Source organism: Exophiala dermatitidis (genome assembly GCF_000230625.1).
Source record: "Exophiala dermatitidis NIH/UT8656 unplaced genomic scaffold supercont1.4, whole genome shotgun sequence".
Lineage (NCBI taxonomy): Eukaryota > Fungi > Ascomycota > Eurotiomycetes > Chaetothyriales > Herpotrichiellaceae > Exophiala > Exophiala dermatitidis.
The window spans coordinates 1,906,909-1,929,469 of NW_008751649.1; the positions used below are offsets into that span (position 1 = coordinate 1,906,909).

Genomic DNA, 22,561 nt, shown 5'->3' on the forward strand with positions numbered 1-22,561 from the left:
CTCATCCCTGCCCACCGCGATTTTTAGGGCGGCTCTACGGACAAACTATTTAAGGTGGAAGCCGGTATATGGACGCCTATGTACGCCTATGGCAAATAAGCGAACATTACGCCAGGATTAAAAACAAGCACCATTTCATTGGGCACCAGATAGTGTGTTGAATCTGTTCCCCACATGCCAGTGACCACAATGGTAAGAGGTAGTACTAGTAGTACATTGCGAACTTCAACTGCAAAGAAAACATGTGCTTCATCTGCCTGCCACAGTTTTACAGTACGATGTACAAATCAGTATCCATTCGAGTTTTTCGTGCATCAAATGCAAGCCTCTCTCGACTGAAAAGCTAGCTAGGTAGGTCTTCGCTGAGAGCCTCAAAGGACATATGCCGGCATCGCAAGCCCTCCGACTCACCGAGAAGCTTTTGCTGGAGCTTCTTAAGTGCGCTTATACCCTGCGTCGCTACAGCCTGCAGCCTGCAGGTTGCGACATACTTGAATCACTTTCCAGCTCCGAAGCGGCGTTCTGATGTGGCACAAGCCTACAAACCCTGCTTGAAAGCGTCGCGGATACATGGCTGCATTGCTCGCTAAGCACACCCGCTCTCTTTTCCGAAAAGTTTGGCAAGTCATCGAGTTGTTGTTCTGATACATTTGCTGCTCAAGGCTCACCGCTCTGTTTGATGTACTGCTGTACCACCAGCTCTGGCATCTAGCCTCATTGTCATCTGATTGACTGCCTGCTCTGCTGCCCCACACTCTTGTCATTGCCGGTGGTGGACGCTTTAAGGTATGCTGTCTACCAGACGTAGTGCTGTTTCTAGCCTTCCCCAACGCCTGATCCCCAGGCCGGAGGTTCCCATGTGTCACATAGCCTTGCCCTTACTGGCTCGGTTGAACGCCTTTTGCGAGGAATGAAATGCTCGACCCGTCGGAGACTCTCCTATGCAGGCCGTAGTAGAAAAGGTTCTTTGCCACAATGTTCAGACATCCTGGATCGTGGCGATGATACAAAACCGTGGTCTGTACAGCATCTGAAAATGCGGGGTTCGGAGGATCTCCGCGCCACGACCAAGATTGAGAACGATCGTACTGAGGAGCCTTCCTACCACTGCTGGACATGAGTATGGATCACGACTCATACCGGCTCGGATCTCTTGGTCATGACCTGCCCAGACAGCCTGTCCCGAGACAGCACGCTTCGGCGTGAGGTCTTCATTGTCGGGCCGTTCGAGGACATCATACCGTCAGAGTCTCACAAGCCTGCAAGCAAGCTACATGTTGACGTGCATGCGGAAAACAGGCTATACTGCCCAAGTCTAGCGCTGTCCGACGGGTGAGCATTCTTTTGGACTTTCTTTTTTCCCACACCAACCGTGCCACTAGAACAGGGGATTGGTCGGTGTCAAAGGCAACAGCCGGCCGAATTCATGTCAGTCGGGGCAGACAAGCATAGATGGTGCAATCGGGCTTTGTGGGATCGTCAAGATATGGTCGTGGACCCTCTACACTGCATTGCCCAAGCGCGGCATGAAGATAACATTCTGAGAGGCTGGCGACCGTTCATTTAGAGGGAAACATTAGGTGTTTTGCTGTTCGTCCAGTGCTGCGACGTGGTCACTTTCACCTGACCACATGGTTCGACCATTGGCAAATATTGCGTGCTTTACATCAATGCTAAGGTATGTTTCTTGAACCTATAACCTTGTCTACAGCTACCAGGGTAACTGTACCAGTAGTGCGAGACAAGGGTGACCTTGGAAGGATTGTGGGGGACACAGTAGGTATAGAAGGAGGGCTGGCTTTCCATGGGACAGCGTCTTTTCAAACGAAGAGAGAATACCTTACCAGTGTATTTACCACACCGGTAAGAACGTCCACTAGGGCTTGTTCGCCTTGCAACTAAGATCCCTACCAACCTACCTAGGTAGGTAGGTAAGGGTGGTGATTATTGTGTCAAAGTGTAGGGGTTTCAATCTGAGGGAAACGAGATTTGAAGATCTCGCTTTGCAGCAGTTGTTTGTGATAAGCTGTGTCGGCTCCGTCGCCAACCACGTGATACGGGCCGCAAGCGCCGTTCAAGGCTCTTGCTTTGATTGCGGTCCCATTTCAATCTCCTTGCGTCTCCGCTCGTGTGCGTGGATAGGAATCATCACAGGCGACATGGAGATGTTTACGCATGTGGCCAAAAGCTTATGCATATCAACATGGAGCAACAAAACAATAATCAAACAACAATGTCAAATAGATCCGTGACTTCCCGGGGAAGAGCCCAACGAATTGACTGAGGCAACGTCAAGTTGAACCCGCTGCAACAGCGCCTGAGCGTCCTCAGCCTGGCCGGACTTCGGATCAGTGGACCGTTCAGACCATCCTGGATTGTAGACCCTTCAGATGCCACGAGGACCTCTGTACACGACCGCAATAGGGAATACTGTATACAATGTAGATATGGATGGAGGTGCATTCAGTGGACTTTGATTTGGCAGGGTACGCTGTGATATACTAGTAGTACGGTGACCTTGGATCCTGCAGTGGCATACAATGTATATTTACTGTGAATGCCTGAGCCGCAGCACACGTCCTGTATGAACCACGGTATGTTGTTGTGCATGGGCAGAAGATGTTGAGGACTCGGCGTCCGATTCAGGCAGGACACCATTCCTAGGTACGCAGTTCGTGGTCGATCCGATCTCCTCCCGAAGCAGAGCGGACGCCCGCCGACGGAGCACCGCAGTATTTCTGGCAAAGTCGACATCTCTACAACAACTGGAATAATATATATATCAAGCGGACGACATCCAGAGTTTCTTGAGCGGATAGTCCTCCCCTTCAGGTCTTTTACAGAATCCTACTGGTTGCCATTTCCTGGTTGGGCAACCTTGTGTTGCGCAGACCGACAATAGTAGTGCATGATGAGGTTTGTACATCACTGACAGTCTTGTTCTAGAAACAAGAATACCCCATATGATATTTCTATTTGCCCTGTCAAACCCCAGCGCAGGTATGCGCAACTATCACCCACAGCTAGGGCGGATTTTCGGCGACCGTTTCGATGGGGGAGATACATCGGCACAAGGGGACGGCAGTAACAGTGTCGGCCCCCAAGTTCGTCAATAATCAGCATCATGATTTGGCGGTTCATTCTATGGAGTCTTCTTTGCTCTTGGTGCCACTCCTATTCCGGCTGAGGCCTGGGGGCTTATGGAAGATTTTCTTGACTGGCCGCAGTGCGACTACCCCAGAGCTCCAGAGCTTGGGGCACATTGGACCAATACTACAATGTCCCGATGGGGACCACCTTGCTGGCCGTTCGGAGCAACCCCAAACCGACCTTAGCACCGATTGCGCATCGTCAATCTACCTCGGGTATTATTCGAGTCAGTTGTAGAGATGCCTCCGCGGGTTCGCCGCCAGCCAAAATGCGGTTCAGCCGTTTCCAGACCTCAGCTGTCCGCCCAAGCTGGATTATGCTTTGCAGGTTCTGAGTCTCAGTGAGTTGTGAATTAAAGCATTATATTTATCCCGGGAGCCGTCCAACATCCGACTCAGGATTGCTCGAGAGCAGTCTCCAGCAGCATCATAACCTTCCGCGAGCGACGTAGCGTTTGATCTCCCGCCTTCCTTCTCCTCGTCCTACGATTACAGCTTAGCATCTCGCCCAACCATGGTGTTCTATCCTCCTCCATGGCTACCAAAGCTGCCCAAAGTCCCGGACACAGTCCCGATCTGCGACTTCATGTTGGATGAGAAGCACGGGCGGCGGCCGATCTCTGACTCGTGGGATGCCTATACCGATGCCATAAGCGGCAGGAGCATCACGGCTCGGCAGCAGAAGGAAAATGTTGACAAGCTGGCTCGGAGCCTGGCCAAGGAGTTCGGATGGAAGGTCAACGAGGGCAGCGAATATGACAAAGTTGCTGGTGTCTTTGCGCTCAACACGGTGTGTAGTTCCATGCAGATCAATGTACAGGAATAGGTGAGGGGACTGACACGGTAGAAGATTGATATCATGACTCTCAACTGGGCAATTCATCGTCTCAACGGTGTCTCCTCTCCCGCAAACGCCGCCTACAATGCGGACGAGCTCCGATACCAACTCACCAACTCGGGATCCAAGGTGCTCTTCACGGTCATGCCTCTCCTTCAGACCGCCCTGGACGCGGCCGCCAAAGCCAACATTCCCAGAAAGCACATCTACATCTGTGAAATGGCCAACGACCCTCCGATCCCCAAAGAGTTCAAGACTTTGTCCCAGTTGATCAAGGAAGGCGAGTCTCTGCCTGAGCTCGAACCCATCAAATGGTCCAAGGGTCAAGGCGCGAGACAAACGGCCTTTTTGTGTTATTCCAGTGGAACTTCTGGTCTACCGGTATGCACTCTCCTGGTTCTGTTGCAGTGGTCGAAGGGCTGGTTCTGACCTGAAAAACAGAAAGGAGTCATGATCTCTCACCGTAATGTAATTGCAAACACGATGCAGATCGCCTTGTTCGACAAATCCGCCCGAGAGGCCATCGCTCCCGACTACCACGACGTGGCACTGGGTTTATTGCCTCAATCTCACATCTACGGCCTGATTGTCATCTGCCACTGTTCGACCTACCGTGGCGACCGAGTGATTGTGCTCCCGAAATTCGACCTGCAAGCTTATCTCCGTGCGATCCAGGAGTACAAGATCTCCACTTTGTACATTGTACCGCCGATCATCATCGCCATGGTCAAGAATCCCGATCTGCTCAAGAAATTCGACCTGTCCAGCGTGCTGTCCATCTTCACCGGCGCTGCACCGCTGGGCAAGGAAACCGCCGAGGATCTGGCACGGCAGTATCCCTCCTGGAAAGTGAGACAAGGTTACGGTCTGACCGAGACCTGCACCGTCGTATGTTCGTCCAGTCCGACTGATATCTGGTTCGGGTCCTCTGGATGTCTGATCCCGGGCATGGAGGCCAAGGTCATGAGTGTCGAAGGGAACGAGATCACCGGCTACGGCCAGCGCGGAGAACTGCTGGTCAAGTCTCCCAGCGTTGTTCTGGGATATTTGAAGAACGAAAAGGCGACCATGGAGACTTTTGTAGACATGCCCGAAGGCCGGTTCATGCGGACTGGAGACGAAGTCGAGTTCAGAGTGTCTCCCAAGGGTAACGAGCATGTCTGGGTGGTGGACCGTATCAAGGAACTGATCAAAGTCAAGGTGAGTCAGAACTTTGTTATTCTTGATTCCTGTTATTCAATTGCTGACGGTTTTGTTTTCAGGGTCTCCAAGTCGCGCCCGCCGAGCTGGAAGCCTGCTTGCTCAATCACCCTGCTGTCGCCGACTGCGCCGTGATTCCTGTGCCGGATGATCGGGCGGGTGAACTGCCCAAGGCATACGTGGTTAAGGCGAAATCCGTCGGATTGGAAGAGAGCGATGCCATGATCAAGCGGAGTATTGCAAAGCATGTCGAGAAAGAAAAGGCCCGCCACAAGTGGCTTGCTGGCGGTATCGAGTTCATCGATGTCATTCCAAAGAGTCCGTCCGGCAAGATCTTGAGGAGATTGTTGCGCGATAAGGACAGGGAGGCCCGAAAGAACGTCGGTGCTAAGCTTTGAACGTATCTCTGTCTCTGCGTATATACATATATCCAAATTTGATCAGCGTCGGATCAACTCCATTTTAGCAAGTAAATGTTCAAGCACACATTACGGAGAGATCCGCACTGTTGTGCTCCGAGAACTGCTGCAGCCTTGCAATTCAAGACCTTTGATTTGGATAATATACAACCCGAGCGGATTGGAAACACCCGCCTTCCTCATCTCAAACCGGAACGCCCACCTGTGGACTCGTCTCACTCACATTCGGACCATAAATGGTACACTCCGAGAGGCCGTATTGTCTTTTGGCGATATCAGTGCGTCTCGTGAGTTCTATTGTTCCGAGACCAGGTAAGGACCAGCAGGCAGGCAGACACCAGCATGTAGACTATCCCGGCCGAAGGATTCGGTGATTATTGCCTCGAGACGGTGGTCTCTCGAGAGTTCTACGAACCTAACGCGAGTTTTATTCTTCTGATGTGTTCAATGCAACGAGCGAAAGAAAGAATAAAATAAAATAACATAAAATAAATAACTGCAGTGAACCAAGGGGAGTGGTTGGTACATGTAGTGAGCCCTTGTGAATATATACCGTTTTATTTCGCAATGGTTTTCCGTACACCATGGATTCGGCAAGCACATAAGAGCGAGTAGGTATTGTTTGTGTAGATAGACGGGCCAATTGCCCATACATTCATCCATTGGTTTGGGCTTTCTCGTCCCCTGTATTCGATGGCTGGTAAGCCATGCCATCCAGACGATACATGTACCTGATAATGGTAGCTAGCCTCTGGAAACCGGATGTCCAATGTTGTAGCGATTTATCGGAGAGACCTCGGCGTATGAACACACCGGAACACATTGACCCACCACTCCACGTGACCCCACAAAAAATTGCACTCAAGTATAATAGGTCCAGAATTTCTTTCAACAATCAAGCAGCGGCCACCACCTGGCAGCAGCTCCTCCAGCATCAGTGGTTCAGTGGTAGAATTCATGCTTGCCATCGCCTCTCATCTTCCGAGATGACTTGGGGTAGCAACACTGCATGAGACCCGCGTTCGATTCGCGGCTGATGCATTCATCACATATGACACTTCTTTTTAGTCGATTTTTGTTTTTATGTGTCGTGTTGCTGGCGCAGTACTGTGCGTCTTTTTTTGGTGTTCAAGTTCCAAGGTTGAGACTGGGATTGGGATTCCGCACTGTAGAAACTGGGAAGTGTTGTGGGATGGGTCCGAACACTGCTGCGTTAAGGGGTCCATCGACTGGCACTTCAACTTGGGCAACGATAATCGCACTGTACACTGCTCACCTGGTGCTGCCATTGCAACAATGCAGTGTATACTGTTTACAATGTACTGTATGGGTCTTGTGCCAGTGCATCTATTACTGGGAGATCGGTCTCCGGATGCAGCATCGATTACCTAAGGCTGAGACGAAACGATATTGTCCCTAGCTATGTCCTAGCAGGCTTTATACTACTCGAATCTACAGTACAACATCATTCAGCATGCAGCAATGTCGCAAAGAGGTCGTGACAAAGACAGGTCGAACATGCTATTTGATTGACTTTATTATTTGCAGAACTGTATCTGGGATGTGGCTGGCAGGCCTCACTGTCGGGGGGCATACCAAAACCTGTCCTCGTTTCTGTTTGCCTGGTCAAACGAAGCCAAGGCTTGGTATGCACGTCCACGACGCGAGTGTGAGTGCCCGAGGGGCTGTCAGACGCAGCACAGCTCTGACGGCCCTCAAGATAGACCGTCTATGCGGCAATGCCAATGACACCACAGGCCGGGCGAGCGCCCGCATTGCCCGTTTTCTTGCTCTCCTCAGTCCCGCCTCGGCCGAGATCATCAGTTCCCGCATGGGTGACGATCGTGCGCTGCAAGAAGAAACAAAGTTAGTATATGCAGGTCCTTGTGTCGGATTGTAGTCAATCTTGATGTATTCGAACTTACCCCGAGAATGCTGTGCTCGCCGATCAGCTTGATCTGGCTGTCGCTGACGCTGCCCTTGGCGTTGCCCTGGGCATCGGTCTTGATGTTGCCCAGATCACCGACATGGCGTTCCTCGTCGGTCGGGGCGCCGTGAGTCTTGCCGAATGGGTTGTCTGGAAAGTACAATGAGTGTCAGCTCCCATGGTGTTCTCTTCCATCGTATTGACCTCCTTCTGCGTATTTCTCTCTCTCTTGTGTCTCGATTCTTGTCTGTTTTCTATCCGAGGGAACTGTTTGGTTGGAGGGAGAGGTGGGTGGGCAAAGGGAAGGGGACTGCTGCTTACAGTGAGGACCGGCGCTGGTGCATCCGTTGGTGTTGTCACCAAACTGGTGGATGTGGAATCCACGCTCGGCATTTGGGTCGTGGCCACTGATGTCCCAGGTGATGGTGGTAGGGGCGTTTTCCGAGGGCTGCTCGAAGACCACCTGGCCGGTGACCTTGGAGTCTCCGCGAAGGACGGCAACTGAGAACAGGAAAAGACATGTCAGTGTTAAGGTGTTCATCAACGGTGTTCCTCTCCTGAGGTCATCCATGATTCGGTCGCCGGTGGTGCTCGTTTGGACGGTTCGGTCAATGCTGACAAACCCCCGGACAGAGCATGTTCCACGGCATCACTCGGGATGGCAGGATGCGGACGATGGCTACTCACCTGCTTTAACCATTTTGACGGATTACTTGGTTTCGAGATTGCACAAGCTCAATCGAACGACAATCAGATGGACAGGATCAAAGTAGACGTGAACTGTGTACTTGGAGGGAAAGATGGAAGAAGGAAGAAAAAAGGCGTAAGCAATGAAGGCAGTCGAGTGGAGTTTAATACCTTGGTACCAGAGCTGCCGGAGGTGAGCAACTGGAGACGCCGGGACACTGGAGCCACTGGCAGTACTACTGGAGCTCTACCCGAAGTACGATGATGGAATGGAGCGGGATTTGGGCGCGGCTTCGAGGTCACTACATCCTACAGAAGCTGACGACCACTCATCTGGTTGTTTTGCTCCCACTTGAAGTTTCAGTGCTATTATTTACCGGTCGTTGGTCCCCGTCAATCAACAGCAGCTGTGGTGGCTAAATCACAGGCTGCAGTCGCCGGTAGCCACCGATATAGGCGCCGATGAAGCCATCGACTGGCCGAAAATGAGGGGCAGAAACTTGAAGCTGCAGAGCGACGTGATGAGGGGCAGCCGGAGGTCGATCGTTGTGGCTGACTAAGAATAGAGATTGTTCACCACTGCAGCTAACAACGTTGTAGGTCACTATTCTGTTCTTATTAGGGTTGATTTGCAGCTGCTGGCCACTAATTGCACCCCTCATGCTCTGCTTCCGACTCCTTCCACCGTGATATCAGAAACCTGAACTGGCGCAATCGAAACCCCTCGAGTGTTCATCCTACCATCCATCACATGAATCACATGGAGTTGGGCTGACTTGGCCGCCATCAAATGTGTCTCTTACTAAAATCAACACGGTGCTGCTGTGGCCGATCATATCATGGGTGATTCCTCTGCCACAAATCTGTTGAAGTGCTGGTAACTTCACCACAATTAACTTGCCAGCATTCATGTCATGGCCATCCAGAGTGATACCGATTCACACTGCTTCAAGACAAACTCGTCCCTTCAGCACCTATCTATCACTGTCACAGAGAACCAGATTCATTCCCATTATTGCCAGCGTCCCACGCCCTCCGCTCCCAAATAATCGTAAGTCCATCGCCAGCAGAAGCATATCCGCACCTTCCCGCCAGCCCTTCTATCAACCGCCCCGTCACCGTTCCCAAACACTCGCTCTTCCATCCAGCACCATGTCATCGTCAGACAAAGACAACCTCCCCAAGTTCCTTAGGGCGATGGAGACCATCTACGGTCCGTTTCCCGAACCTAGCGATGCCAATCTTGCCAAATGGACTCCTCCGCCAGCGGCAGAGGGCCATCGAGGTCGATATTTGTGGACCGATGGATTCGCCGTGGTCAATTTCTTGACCCTTTACAAACTGACAGGCGAGGAGCGATACTTGATCTTTGCCCGCAACCTGGTATCTACCGTCCACAACATTCTAGGCTACACGCGCGACGGCAAATCCAGGCTTCCAGGCGCCACCGAAGAACAACCCCTCAATGGCGGGCTACGGATAGGCAAGTTGGACGAATCCGGTCCAGATGGCGATGGACAGTACTTCCACTACCTGACGGTGTGGATGTTTGCCCTCAACCGGATGACCATCGTGACCGGCCAGAAATGGTACAACGACCAGGCCGTGTCCATGGCCAAGGCGATCCTCCCTCGCTTCATGACAGACATGTCGTCCACCAGACCTCGAATGTACTGGAAGCTGAGCATGGATCTGTCTCGACCGCTCGTCAAGTCTGAAGGCAATCTCGACCCCATTGACGGGTATGTCACCTACAAACTTCTCCAAGACACCAGTGACCACTGTACCGCCCTCCAAGAGGAAATCGCCGCACTCAAGAAAATCGTCGATACAAAGTGGAAATACTATACTTCGAGCGATACATTAGACCTAGGAATGACTTTGTGGACAGCACACTGGTTGAGTGCCGAGGAGGAATGGGCAGCCACCATTTCTCGCCGCGCCATCTCCTGTCTTGAGTTCCTGGTCCAGGACGGATACTTTGACGAACCGCCCAGTCGGAGGCTGGCATTTCGTGAGTTTGGCACGGCTCTGGGGATTCGTGCGGCGATGGCTGCGATGGATGAGTCTGAGATCGCAAACGATACCACCACCGCCCAGTTTCGAGCCCTCCCGGATCGTATCTGCAAGACCTGGGAAGACGCCGGGTTGGTTCCCGAACCGACCAAGCAGCTGCAGGGCCGCATGGCCGAACTCATGCCCATCACAGCTGTCATGTACGCATCTGCCCTCATTCCCGGCTTGATGTGTCGGCAGTCATGATGTTGTACTACTCCGTCCGGACACTACGGATTCTTGCCTGTCATACCTTATCAACGATCGCCCAAGATGGGAAGGGGGTCCACCACGTGTTAGGGCGCCTAACCCTTCAACTGTACCATCCGCATCCTGCACCACAGGTTGATAATGTTGCTCATGTACACTTTACCTATTGAGATGTCTATTCTGGGTCTCCCTTTTCGACCAGAGATTGGGGAAAAGGATTGTGCCAGACAAATTTATGTGTCATTAGAAATATTGTTGTTATTAGCGGGACAGTCACTGTCTGTTGTCGATGCCATCTCAACATGATGCTTCACTATTGGCGACCATCATCTACTACTAGTGCCTGGCATACAATAATGTCGTTTGGTCACGTTCATTCCGTCCATCTCAACGTGCTATGTAAATCTTCTCGCTCTGGCCCCTTGGAAGTTATCGTTGATACACGATCATCGCCATACAACGAACTACGAGACAATGAGACCGGCATGAGTAGTAGTCTTTCTGTATCCCTCGAACAGGGTTAAGAGAAGACGTATAGGAATGAGTGTCTTTCCTATTCCTTTGTTGCTTTGCTCTGCATATTATTAGTTGGCCCGAAACTGGCCGAACACGTATCAAGAAAATCGTTATCATCATCATAAATCATCACCATTCTGCCCGGCAGAAGCCAATCTCTTGCTTGACGTCGTTCATCCATTTCAATTAGCCCCCCTGTTCGCTCTCTGCTTGGGTAGCTTTTCTGTTGAACTTGCCTGCTCTCATTTCCTTTTTTCTGACGCCCACTTTCGGCGACAGACTACGGTCTTCAAGTATATGGATTTCGTGACCCGCTTTGCGCTTCTGCTAAAACGTTAGCGGACCTGGTCCGGACAAACACGATACGACCGAATGGGTTGCGGCCAGCTTAGCTCACCTTCATACTGTCTCATCTGATACTCCAAATCGCCCTTGAAGCCCATCATGATGGTGACAACGTTGTTCAAGTCCTCCATGGTCATCTGCCTGTTGTCGGCCAAAGCGACGCCCATAGCCGAGGTGACGATATTCCGAATCTGCCGCCCGTCGAATTTCTTCTTGTACAGGTCCTTGCGGACGTAGTTCATGATGTCCGTGAACGTCTTGGGCTGCACCAGGCCTTTGCGCTTAAACTGTTCGAGGAAGCCTTCGAAGATGTCGACCGTCTGACGTTTGTCGAGACCTTCGTATCGGATCGCGATGTGGATGCGTGACTGTACGGCAACGTCGAATTGGGCAATTTGGTTGGTCGTCAGGATGAGGATTCCTTGGTAGTATTCCAGGACTCGGAGGAAGACTGGTGTTGAGGTAGGTCATGTTAGAGTAGGTCCGACTTTCTTGTCATTATTGTAACGCATTGGGGGTCACCAGATAGTGGGGTTCTGTGCACGATGTTTTTCCGTTCGATGGTGGCAATGGTAGTAAGTCCGATTCAAAACATACCCGAAACAAGAGCGTTGCGCTCGGTCGTAGGACCCATCTGTCCCCTTGCTCGGCTTTGAAGAAACACATCTGCTTCGTCACTGGATGTCGCATAGTTAGCCACGAAGCAGTAGACAGACGGCTGGGAAGGTACGGAGGCTCGGCCGGGAACCCTTACATGAGAAGAATTGCTCTCCAGGTCGTTGCGAGATCAAATATCTTTTCCAAGTTCGATTCGACCAATTTGGCAGATGTGCCAACATCGGCCACTCCGATGGAGAACAGCGGCTTCTTGGCTGCCACGGCGATGGTTTGCGCTGACCACAGGTCAGAATCAATCATTCAACAGTACACGAACGTTGATGAGGTCCGGCGAAGGGAGGACGGCGGAATACTGCCTACCTGTTGAGGTTTTGCCGACTCCAGGCGGTCCTGGCAATATGAGTTAGCTACGATGTGACAAGCCAGTGGCGTCGACCTGAACCGTTGTCGTGGTCACTCACCGTATAGCAGAATCACCAGGCCTTTGCCTTTTTCTGGCACGATATCATTGAGTTGGTACCCACCCCCTGTCTCGCTGATGCCGTGGTTCTTGACCAGGCCGTGAAGTAGCATCTTGGTTTCTCTGCCGCCGTCCTCCCCCGCCAGTTTCAGTCTTTCCCAAAACGCGTCATCGTCCGCCTTTTGTCCGAATTTGACAATGCCGTTTACATCGAGCTGCGCCCATTGTTTGTCACGGAGGACATATCCCAGGAGTCGGGGTGGGCAGAGCATTATCTGCTCATCCTCCCATTGCTCATAGTCGGCTCCTGTCTTGCCATCGTAGTCGACACGGTACATCGCCCTCAACGCATCGTTGCTCATACAATCGGAGCATTGACATTCGTCTGTGTCGTCACCCAATGATAGGTCACCTATCTGTGCTTCGGCGAGCCCATACTTGTAGTACGACTCGAAGTCGACCATGATGTCGCCGTCGACCTGCAGGGCTCGCGTCAGTATGTGTGGCCACATGTGCATACTCCAAGCTAGGCAACGACATACCATCGATTGCTTTCCTCTTCTTTCGCCAACACCATCATCCGGCGGATAAAACATTCTCGACCTCTCCTGACGATTGATGTTCTCTTCTTCGTCGTGGTCCTGTGCCATCGAGGTTAGTGGTTGGACTGCAGCGATTGCATGATTCCTTGTTGGGTACCTCATTGGCGCTCACACCACGAAAACCCTTCCTATCCACCACGCACTTCCCGGAATACTTGAACATCCGGCTTTCCTTGGGCACTGTACAATACTTCCGAAACAGCTTGCCTCGGGCCAGTAGCCTCTGCTTCACTTCCTCCTCATTCTCAGTATCCTCGAGTGGATGCACGTTGAGTGAGGCAATTGGCCGAGGGCCCTCGAAGTAATCAATGCTTAGGGTGATCGGACGTCGTTGGAAGACTTGTCCGTTCCAATCGTAGGTCCAGCAATAAAGGCCGAAGCGGGCGCGATTGCCTTGACGTGGCCATACCCGCACATTGTCCTGTACGATGAAGATCTGGTCATGTTTGAGAAATTGCCGACTATACACGACTGTACCAGGCGGAAAGATGGTCCATAAATTCTGGAAGGTAATGCTGCGTGATGCTTTAAGCGTATCTCGTATTTTGAAGTAGTCGTCTAGCCTCTCCTCGCCTGACCCTTCCTTGATGGTGTTCAAGAGGAGCCTGAGATCGTCACGGGCCAGCTGGTCTTTTTCGTTCAGTCCTGGCTGGTTCGCCTCACTGACGAGCAAGTCCCAATTCAGAACCAGACACTCATAAGGTGAATTGAGTGTCACGGTGTCACCCAGGAAATGATGGTAGGGATAATGCTTGAGAAGCCGTTTGAGAAGGAGCCGCAGATCTGGACTGAAGATCTCCACTTCGCCTTCGTCGTCATCGTCGGGTCCATAAATCAGCTTCCTAAGCTGAAAGGCGTACTTGTTCTCGAGCTCATTGCCTTTGAGAGGCATTGCAGCCTCACCGGCAGGGATATCTTTCCGTGTGCCGGAGTCGGTATCTAACTTGTTCACGACAACCCGAGCACGGGAGGTGGGCTGGGCAAAAGCGTCAGTGGCATTACTGTCGATTCCAGTGACTGCTTACTGCCTGCTCGTCCAGCTCATCGCCTTTAGTCTCCTCTGTCTTGCCAGCCTTGTCGGTATCGCCGGCCTTGTCTGTGTCATCTTTGGCAACGCCATCAGGAAGCCCCTGTAGCTTGAGCTTGTGATAGTAGGACTCGAGCTCTGCTATCTTTGCCTCCAGCAACTTGAGCTTATCCTCCACAGGCGTTTGCTAGAAACCGTCAGCTTGGTGCTCTTCGAATCCTCGAAGCAGAGCTGGACGCTACCGGGACAGTAATTCCTTTCACCGGCTCAGGACTCATCACTTCTGCTTTGTTTCTCATCTGGAGGTGAAAGGCGTCTTTAGATGGGTAGCGTCTCGAATAAGTAGAAAGAAGGCGGCTGAGGGTTCAATTGATGGCCAGAAGCCGGGCACATAGGTTCAAGCGACAGAGCCCTCCCCCCTTTGCCAATTTTATGGTTCTTCCCGCCAATTGTCGAACTGCGGACCGACAAGGCGGACATGGTGGCCTGTTACATCCCATGTGGTTTTCTGCAACATGATGGGGGCTGAGTACTAGTGCGAGGCGGCTATACGAGGGGGCGGCTGAGGTGCAGCCGACAACATCGCAAGTGTTGATGGTGTATGAGTGTGCATTGAGTCCTGACGACTCACATATCGACACGTGAGACTGTCACAAGCCACAACTTGAACGGATTGACCCTGGCCGGGACGCCTGATCTAATGCTATGACAGGGGTATCAGCCCCCTCAACCCCAATGTAACGCGTTCCGGACATGCGCAAATGGAACATGTACAGCCTGACCAAGAGATATCATGGATGTGAAGCTTGCCGATTGCTTCATCGAGTCGGTGGCCGCTGCCAACATGGCACAGCAGCTTCCTGACCTTACGGAGACGGAGTCGTAAGTCATGGCCTATCAAAGCAAAGACAGTGTACTGGAGGTATCAGAAGCCCGCTAACGTGCCCTTCCAGGGAGAGATTTCGAGAGGTGGAGGAAAAGCAGAATAGCTTCCACAACTGGTTGAGGTCGAAGAATCTGGCCCCAGAGGCAACAAGAGCATTCGGCTGCAGAACCCAGGGCGACTTTGTACAGTTCTGGTCGGAAATCAGTGGAAACGCCCAATCGCGGTATAATGCAGACCATAAAAAGGGATGGCGCCTGTGGTCGAAGCGATATCAAAACTTCTCGGGCGGAGTCACTGCGTTCATGAAGGATATAGAACCCGTGCTTGACATGGTGAAAGCGTTTGGCGCTCCCTATACCGGACTTGCAGTTGGGACGCTGACCGGACTGTTCGTGGTAAGACAACTCAGACCCGCCGACAGGTCCTCGGATCTCAAGATGCTGAGATGGTTGTGCTGACAATGAGTTCTAGTTTGCAGGAAGGAAGAACTCTATGGAAGGTCGCATCTCCTCCGCACTAGAAGGGGTCAAAGACAGGCTGCCCGGCTTCCAGATGTACGAGTACATATACAAGGCCGACAACGATCTGGAGAAAGATTTGAGGAAAAAGATTTTGCTTGCCTACCTTGAATTCATTGATCTGTCGATTGAGATCACGAGATATTACTTGCGGCCAGGAATTTGTAAGTCATCCCTTTGTCCCAAGCAAGACGCGGTTTGACTTTTTTGGCAGACCGCTGGATGATAGCATCCTTCCATTCAAACAAATTCAATGACATGACGGAGACCGTCTTCGACCGTGTGATGGCAATCCGATTGAGATGCGAGGAGTTGCTGAACCGTAATATTGCCGCGATAAAGCAACAGAATGAAGGTAATAACCAGGTAAACCACTCAATGCAAGCTAACATTTGGTTGTGGCATACAGAGCTCCAGCGAGATAATAACACCAGCCATCTTATTGAGATACGGACTCTGTTGGGTCTCACCTCCTGGACGGCGGAAGCACATCAGGAGGCGCTCAAAGAGTACAAGTTGCGGCTGAATAGAGAGCGTGCTGAAGAGACTAATTATGAACAACTGTCTCTCGGCAGCAAGCTCCGACGCGACCCTGTGATAGCTGAATGGGAAACGAGCGGCCAGTCAAGACTGCTCCTTCTTGTTGGGGTGAACAATGAAAACATTGCGCAAGGTAAACGGTATAATTGGGTGTCAGGGTTTGCGCTGGAGCTAGCAGACAGCTTTGCAAGCGTTCCTACCAGTGCAGCGCCGGTTGCAGTCCATGTCTTCGACCCAATTGATCGATTGCATCCGCAATCCATACACACCGCGTTACCAATTGTGCTGCTCCAGCTGCTCAGGCACCGGCAAAGGGAACTCGGGGTCAAGTTCGCTGAACATCGTGAGGCCATAATGGCTGCTGTGTACAAATTTTCTGCGTTGGAGACATCGGAGAACGAGGACGATGAGGACGAGGACAAAGTCAACGCGCTGAAAGACCTTGCCGTAAAAGTGGTGAGTTTGTATGAGAGGACAGCAACGGTGTATATTGTCATGGACAGGGTGGACATCTGTCGCGATCAAGATCATTATGAGCTGATTCGCACCCTGGCCACAATCATGCAACAAGCACAATGCGTGGTCAAGGTGCTCCTGGTGGCAGATGCATTGGGTTGGGAGGTGACCATAAAAAGCTTGGGGTTGGCAAACACCTCGCAATTGAGCGTCAAAGAGTTAAGACAGGGGATGCTGTATGATGAAGGATACTAGAATCAACCGTTCAGCGTCTTAGCTGTCATTGGATGTTGTTCCTAGAGTCTTCACAGACTCGAAACGCGTAGCAACTTTGATCTTTGCGGACATGTAAATGATGTACATACGTTGATGCCAAATGGCGTCCGCGACAAACTTGCCAAGAACCACTTTACGCGCGACGCGTGAAGACGCGTTTTCGTGTTCTGAGGGTTGAGGATTGAAGAATGTGTCTGGGCAGTTCCAACTGATCGAATCAACCGACAATCACCTCGATATCGCCCCAACAGTCGCAGCAATGGCGAATCTGCTGGACTCGATCCTCAACTCAGACGCATATGGCGCCGCGCCGTCCTCGCCACGGCGCACGCCGCAAGATCTCCCTTCCTCGTCCCGCGGCCGTCCTGTCCCCTCCGAAAGCAATGGAATCCCTTCAGAAGCCGACATTTTTCCTGACGATGAGATTGTAGGAGCAGCCCGGGGAAGAAGCAGAAATCCACTGGATCGGAATGTATCGCAAGTTGTAGACCGCGCCGGAGAAAGAGTTCAACAGGCCTTTGAGGATTTCCTCGAGTCCCACAATGAAGAGCCATCCTCGTCGGCGTTACCGCCCTCAAGCGAACTCAAAACAGACAAATACTACATCAACCAGATTCATGGCCTACGAGAATTCCAGCTTTCCACACTATACGTCGACTATCGGCACCTCCTGTCGTACAAGGAGGGACCCGTCCTGGCGGACGCGATTGCAAGCCAGTACTACCGATTCCTCCCATTTCTGACAAAAGCACTGCATAATCTCCTTGCAAAATATGAGCCTGTGTACTTCAGGGACCATCGCCAGATGACCAGCAATGCATCTCAAGCTGGCACTTCAATGGCCGGAAATGCAAGCAGCGAGGGAATCAGTCAGGGTGACAAGACTGTCAACCAACAAACAGACAAGATGTTCACAATAGCGTTCTATAACCTCCCTGTGGTGTCTCGAGTGCGGCAGCTCCGGACGGATCAGATAGGCAAATTGCTGTCTGTCTCTGGAACCGTGACGAGAACATCAGAAGTCCGTCCAGAGCTGGCTCTGGGGACTTTCATATGTGAGGCGTGCAACACGACGGTTCCCAACGTCGAGCAAACATTCCGATACACAGAACCGAATGTCTGCCCCAACTTGACCTGCGGCAACAAGACGGCCTGGAGATTGGACATTCGTAACAGTACCTTTGTGGACTGGCAACGATGTCGAATCCAAGAAAACAGCTCAGAAATTCCGACAGGCAGCATGCCGCGGACGATGGATGTCATTCTTCGAGGAGAGCAGGTTGAGCGGACCAAGCCTGGCGAGAAGTGTATTTTCACCGGTACCTTGATTGTGGTCCCGGACGTTTCCCAGCTCGGTCTTCCCGGCGTACGACCAGAGGCATCCAAGGACAACAGAAACTTCCGTGGCGCGGACGTCGGAGGATCTGGCGTGACAGGTCTCAAAGCGCTGGGCGTTCGAGATCTCACCTACCGCATGGCATTCTTAGCATGCTTCTCATGCCCTGACACCACCACGCCAGGCCAACCGGCGGACCAGCTGAACGGCCAGTCGACCAACATTCTCAACTCGCTCCAGCAGGTCGATCTGTTTGACCAGTACGATAGCGGAGAGCGAGCGCAGGAGGCATACCTCGAGACACTGACACCTGCCGAGATCGAGGACCTGAAATATATGGTCCACACGGACAAGATCTACAGCCGACTAGTCCAAAGTCTTGCCCCGATGGTCTACGGACACGAAGTGGTCAAGAAAGGTCTATTGCTGCAACTGCTCGGTGGTGTTTCCAAGATGACACCAGAGGGGATGCCTCTGAGAGGCGACATCAACATCTGCATTGTGGGCGACCCGTCGACGTCCAAATCCCAGTTCCTGAAGTACATTGCCTCGTTCTTGCCACGAGCCATCTACACGTCGGGCAAGGCGTCGAGCGCTGCAGGTCTCACAGCAGCGGTGGTGAAGGACGAAGAGACAGGAGAACACACAATCGAGGCGGGTGCGCTCATGTTGTCCGACTCCGGGACGTGCTGCATCGACGAGTTCGACAAAATGGACATCAGCGACCAAGTGGCCATCCACGAAGCCATGGAACAACAAACCATCTCCATTGCAAAGGCCGGCATCCACGCCACTCTGAACGCACGCACGAGCATCCTGGCCGCTGCCAACCCCATCGGCGGCAGATACAACCGCAAAGCCACGCTACGGGCGAACATCAACATGTCTGCCCCGATCATGTCTCGATTCGATTTGTTTTTTGTGATCCTGGACGAGTGCAACGAGAACGTCGACCGCCATCTGGCCGACCACATCGTCAACCTGCACATGCTAAAGGACGATTTCGTCCAGCCCGAGTTTTCGACGGAACAGCTACAACGATACATCCGCTTTGCGCGGACTTTCAAGCCCAAATTCTCGCCCGAGGCCAAGTCCCTCCTGGTGGAGAAGTACAAGGAACTCCGGGCCAACGACGCCGGCGGCCTCGGCAGGAACAGCTACCGCATCACGGTGCGGCAGCTGGAGTCGCTGATCCGGCTCAGCGAGGCCATTGCCAAAGCCAACTGTGTCGAAGACATTACCGAGTCCATGGTCCTCGAGGCATTCGATCTCTTGCGCCAGTCAATCATCACCGTGGAAAAGGATGATGTGGAAGTCGACGGCGACGAAGAAGAAGAAGAAGACGCCGCGCAACAACCACACCAGGACGGCGACAGCCCCATGGCCGACGCTGCGCACGGAGATGAGGCCGGACCAGCAGCAGCAGCAGCCGACAACACCAGCGGGGCGGCGGCACCGCACCGTCCTCCCACCAAGATTACATTTGAAAAGTACCACCAGATCCAAAACATGCTCGCCTCGCGCATCCGCGACCTCGAAGACAGTACCGGCGAAGGACCGGAGCACAACGAGCTGCTCCTCTGGTACCTCGAGCAGATCGAGGACACGATCAACAACGAGGAGGAACTCCACGCGGAGAGATCGTTGGCCAAGAAGGTCCTAAAGAGAATGGTCAAGGTATGTTTTGACCGCCTTGTCTTTCCCTCCCCTTTGCGATTGCAAATATATTTTTGTCTGTTGTCGGTTAGGTACTGACCTGGTTTCTCTGCAGGACAACGTGATCATCGCCATCCGGGGCCAAGGCCTTGTCGAAGACGACGACGAGAACGATGGTGACCATCCCTCCTCTGCCGCCACGGGCCAAAGAGTCACTTACGCTTTGCATCCCAACTGCGGCATTTTCGACGAGGCTTGAGCGTGTCTTGTCTGAACAAGTCATATCGTGTACGACCACCACTGCAGCTTCTGAGTGGGACTTACTATGGGCTGCAAGCTCGGGGTCTTGGGAGGAGCAAGAATCGGTTCTTCGTGATGCATGGGCACACATTGAAGGACGGGCAAATGGCGTTTGGGCGTGGAACGAGTACGAGTACGGGGACCGTATGAATATTGATGTATGCAACGTTGTTGCCCGATGGGGGCCGAATGATGGGCTTTTACGACCAGACGTCATGTTATGGGTTCAAGTTGCTAGAGTTATAATAAGCAACACGTTTCTATTGTCTTTCCACCCCTGGCAATGGTGGACTTTAACAGAGTCTCCTCCATTTTCTGGAGCAATGCTCGGAAACCTCCGCTCGCTCTGGTGCGTCAACAGGGCTTTTTGAACGGTGCAGAGACGGTTACGAGCTCGTGTGAACACCTACCACGTACTAGTAGTTGACATTCGATATTGGGGTCTCGGCTGTGGGAAAACGTACGAAATATAAGTATAACCACTAAATACGAGTTGCGCCCCATACCCAGATGAACGCCTTACTTAGCTTAATTTTGCATCTATAAACCTGAGACAGATGGAAGTCTCGCTGGCCGAAGAGGAGCCGCGAAGAAAGGACGGTAACGCTTCTGGATGGATTGTAAGAATCAAAAAGGCCCTGCACCCTGAGGCCATATCATGGAATGATGCAATGCAGCAGGGTCATGGCCATGGACTAACAGCCTGGACTCACAGGGATGAATAGATTCGCTGCAGCGATAGTTGCCCCTCCAGCAAAGGGGATGTCGTTTGCCTCTGGTTCAGCTGTATTGTCTGCCATGTGCCATGCCTTTGGCCACCTGTCTTCCTGAAGCCAGAACAGCGTCCCGAGCAGTCAGGTATCAAAATGGGCTGACCTGAAAAGCGTGATTTCTTGTCATATACCATTTGCCAGAGAGAAGAGGAGCGTTCAGTCTCGCTGGGTATAAAGCCGATGGCTCTTGCTTCTGGTATTGAATTTCCTTGGCGCTGTATATGATGTGATGGTCCTCGAGTTGGAACTTAGTAGTTCCACTCAATCGTTTGGATCGGATAGCTCACTATCCTTGGAGGAATCAGCCCGGTCACTAAGTGCATCTCCATCAGTGCCTTATTCGTGACATACGGCGATGACGTCGACCCTCTGTGGTCCTTCGCCTGCACCCTCTGGCACCGACATCCTCTGCTGAAGCGAGATGGCTTTGAGATGCCCGGCCAGCAGGATGCAAATGTGAGGCCCCGAGACCATTTTTGTTCAATTCTAAATCATTGAGTAACAAACCCGGCGCAATCGTCTACTGAACCAGTTGTTCCGGAGCTGGTTGTCCTTCCGCTTCAGTTCTTGACACCACCGTCCCAGATTCTTGTGGAGGATTTTGTCGCCTTTGATTCTGAGTACTAGAACTAGTACGTTTCCGAGGTGTGACGCCTTTGAGATGATGCCCCCGTTTATCCAGAACATGCCTGATGATTTTTGCGCTCACGCCCCGGTCCGGCCATAGTTCTTCGGCCATTTCTTGACAGCTGAGTTTCCGCTTTTTGCCCTTGGTCAGGTAAAAGGCCTCCAGTTGATCCTCATCCTCCTTGGAGAGCCGAGGTTTCCTCCCTGCTTTGTGATGTTGTGGCGTCACATCCTTGGCTTTCGTGCAAGCATAGTGAACGGCGGCCATCGTGACGTGAAGGTGTTTGGAGATCTGCTCGTATGTATACCCCAGGCTGCGCATCAGGAGGATATCCCGGCGTTGGTCGCGCGTCAGCCGTTTGCGGCGAGGTGTTGAGGGTGTTGTTTCTGTCTCTGGTGACTGGGCGGGTTGCATGGGCTGCGTTGGTGGTACGGGCTGTGTAGTTGTAGATCCGGGAGGGGACCTGGGCAGGATAGGTCCGCGAGGGGGTATGGGTTGTGTGAGTTGGGGAGGGTGTACGAACTGCGTCGGTTGCGTTTGAGCCGGTGGTGTGGATTGGGGCGGGTGTGTGAACTGTGGAGGTTGCGTTGATTGCGTCGGTTGCGCCGGTGGTGTCAAAGGCGCTGTTGCTGGTGGTGCTGGAGGCGCGTAAGGAGAGAACTGTAACGGCATCGGCTGGATGAGTTGCATGGGTTGTGGTATCGGAGCTGGTGATGGGAAAGCCACTGGTGGTGCTGGCGGCGTCGGGGCGGGACTGGCAGGTTGTGCCATCATTGTCGGTGGTAACGGTGCTGGTAACGGCGCTGGTTGTGTCGGTTGCATTGGGTGGCCGACACTGGCAGTTTCCATGATGACGAGGTTCAAGTTTGTAGTCTCTGTAGTTATTTGAAAGGACCAGTGTCACAGCATCATCATGTACAACGTAAAGGCAGCATGTCAGAAGCTTGGAGGTGGTTGACACGGTCTCGATGTGTGCTGGATTGGAATCGAACGTGCGTAGAGCCTCGTCGTTGTCGTCGATCTGGTCGATCTCAGGCTGACATAGCACGTGATGGTGATATCATCAACGCTAGGCCAGCCACAGTTAAGTTTCCTGCTAACAAGTCCCCGCCCAGCAGTTCCAAAAGCACGCTACAGCT

General features: G+C 52.4%; 9 protein-coding genes across 11 annotated transcripts; 5 read left to right on the top strand and 4 right to left on the bottom strand.

The window, feature by feature from the left end:
- Positions 1-247: 247 nt before the first annotated feature.
- HMPREF1120_05004 (uncharacterized protein) lies at positions 248-1,978 on the bottom strand. The gene has a single exon (XM_009159154.1). It carries the CDS (start codon positions 762-764, stop codon positions 435-437), a length of 330 nt encoding a protein of 109 aa, XP_009157402.1. The 5' UTR covers positions 765-1,978; the 3' UTR covers positions 248-434.
- HMPREF1120_05005 lies at positions 602-5,835 on the top strand. Of its 2 annotated transcripts, none has more exons than XM_009159155.1 (6): positions 602-1,332; positions 1,383-1,678; positions 1,733-3,939; positions 4,000-4,368; positions 4,429-5,187; positions 5,250-5,835. In XM_009159155.1, the coding sequence occupies exons 3-6, from the start codon at positions 3,664-3,666 to the stop codon at positions 5,583-5,585; spliced, it is 1,740 nt and encodes a 579-aa protein (XP_009157403.1). In that variant the 5' UTR covers positions 602-1,332; positions 1,383-1,678; positions 1,733-3,663; the 3' UTR covers positions 5,586-5,835. The 2 variants fall into 2 exon arrangements, with proteins under 2 accessions (XP_009157403.1, XP_009157404.1); XM_009159156.1 differs by having other exon boundaries at positions 1,736-3,939.
- A 694-nt stretch (positions 5,836-6,529) lies between these two features.
- Positions 6,530-7,399, top strand: HMPREF1120_05006 (uncharacterized protein). Its single transcript, XM_009159157.1, has one exon. It carries the CDS (start codon positions 6,616-6,618, stop codon positions 7,024-7,026), a length of 411 nt encoding a protein of 136 aa, XP_009157405.1. The 5' UTR covers positions 6,530-6,615; the 3' UTR covers positions 7,027-7,399.
- HMPREF1120_05007 (superoxide dismutase) lies at positions 7,115-8,546 on the bottom strand. Its single transcript, XM_009159158.1, has 4 exons — positions 8,221-8,546; positions 7,855-8,034; positions 7,532-7,683; positions 7,115-7,455 (listed from the first exon to the last, which is right to left on the bottom strand). Exons 1-4 carry the CDS (start codon positions 8,231-8,233, stop codon positions 7,336-7,338), a joined length of 465 nt encoding a protein of 154 aa, XP_009157406.1. The 5' UTR covers positions 8,234-8,546; the 3' UTR covers positions 7,115-7,335.
- Positions 8,547-8,553: 7 nt separating this feature from the next.
- HMPREF1120_05008 (uncharacterized protein) lies at positions 8,554-11,003 on the top strand. The gene has a single exon (XM_009159159.1). The coding sequence runs from the start codon at positions 9,130-9,132 to the stop codon at positions 10,480-10,482; it is 1,353 nt and encodes a 450-aa protein (XP_009157407.1). The 5' UTR covers positions 8,554-9,129; the 3' UTR covers positions 10,483-11,003.
- On the bottom strand, positions 10,730-16,851 carry HMPREF1120_05009 (AAA family ATPase). The gene is made up of 10 exons (XM_009159160.1): positions 14,296-16,851; positions 14,052-14,240; positions 13,124-14,002; positions 12,967-13,065; positions 12,426-12,903; positions 12,325-12,354; positions 12,101-12,239; positions 11,944-12,023; positions 11,399-11,797; positions 10,730-11,325 (listed from the first exon to the last, which is right to left on the bottom strand). Exons 1-10 carry the CDS (start codon positions 14,350-14,352, stop codon positions 11,291-11,293), a joined length of 2,385 nt encoding a protein of 794 aa, XP_009157408.1. The 5' UTR covers positions 14,353-16,851; the 3' UTR covers positions 10,730-11,290.
- HMPREF1120_05010 (uncharacterized protein) lies at positions 14,735-16,715 on the top strand. The gene is made up of 5 exons (XM_009159161.1): positions 14,735-14,935; positions 15,007-15,334; positions 15,411-15,621; positions 15,672-15,812; positions 15,867-16,715. The coding sequence occupies exons 1-5, from the start codon at positions 14,847-14,849 to the stop codon at positions 16,706-16,708; spliced, it is 1,611 nt and encodes a 536-aa protein (XP_009157409.1). The 5' UTR covers positions 14,735-14,846; the 3' UTR covers positions 16,709-16,715.
- Positions 16,852-16,924: 73 nt separating the features above from the next.
- Positions 16,925-20,531, top strand: HMPREF1120_05011 (minichromosome maintenance protein 6). Its single transcript, XM_009159162.1, has 2 exons — positions 16,925-19,742; positions 19,837-20,531. The coding sequence occupies exons 1-2, from the start codon at positions 16,989-16,991 to the stop codon at positions 19,978-19,980; spliced, it is 2,898 nt and encodes a 965-aa protein (XP_009157410.1). The 5' UTR covers positions 16,925-16,988; the 3' UTR covers positions 19,981-20,531.
- On the bottom strand, positions 18,472-22,429 carry HMPREF1120_05012. Of its 2 annotated transcripts, XM_009159164.1 has the most exons (3): positions 20,735-22,429; positions 19,822-20,630; positions 18,472-19,724 (listed from the first exon to the last, which is right to left on the bottom strand). In XM_009159164.1, the coding sequence occupies exon 1, from the start codon at positions 22,269-22,271 to the stop codon at positions 21,315-21,317; it is 957 nt and encodes a 318-aa protein (XP_009157412.1). In that variant the 5' UTR covers positions 22,272-22,429; the 3' UTR covers positions 18,472-19,724; positions 19,822-20,630; positions 20,735-21,314. The 2 variants fall into 2 exon arrangements, with proteins under 2 accessions (XP_009157412.1, XP_009157411.1); XM_009159163.1 differs by having other exon boundaries at positions 19,822-22,429.
- Between the last annotated feature and the right edge of the window lie 132 nt (positions 22,430-22,561).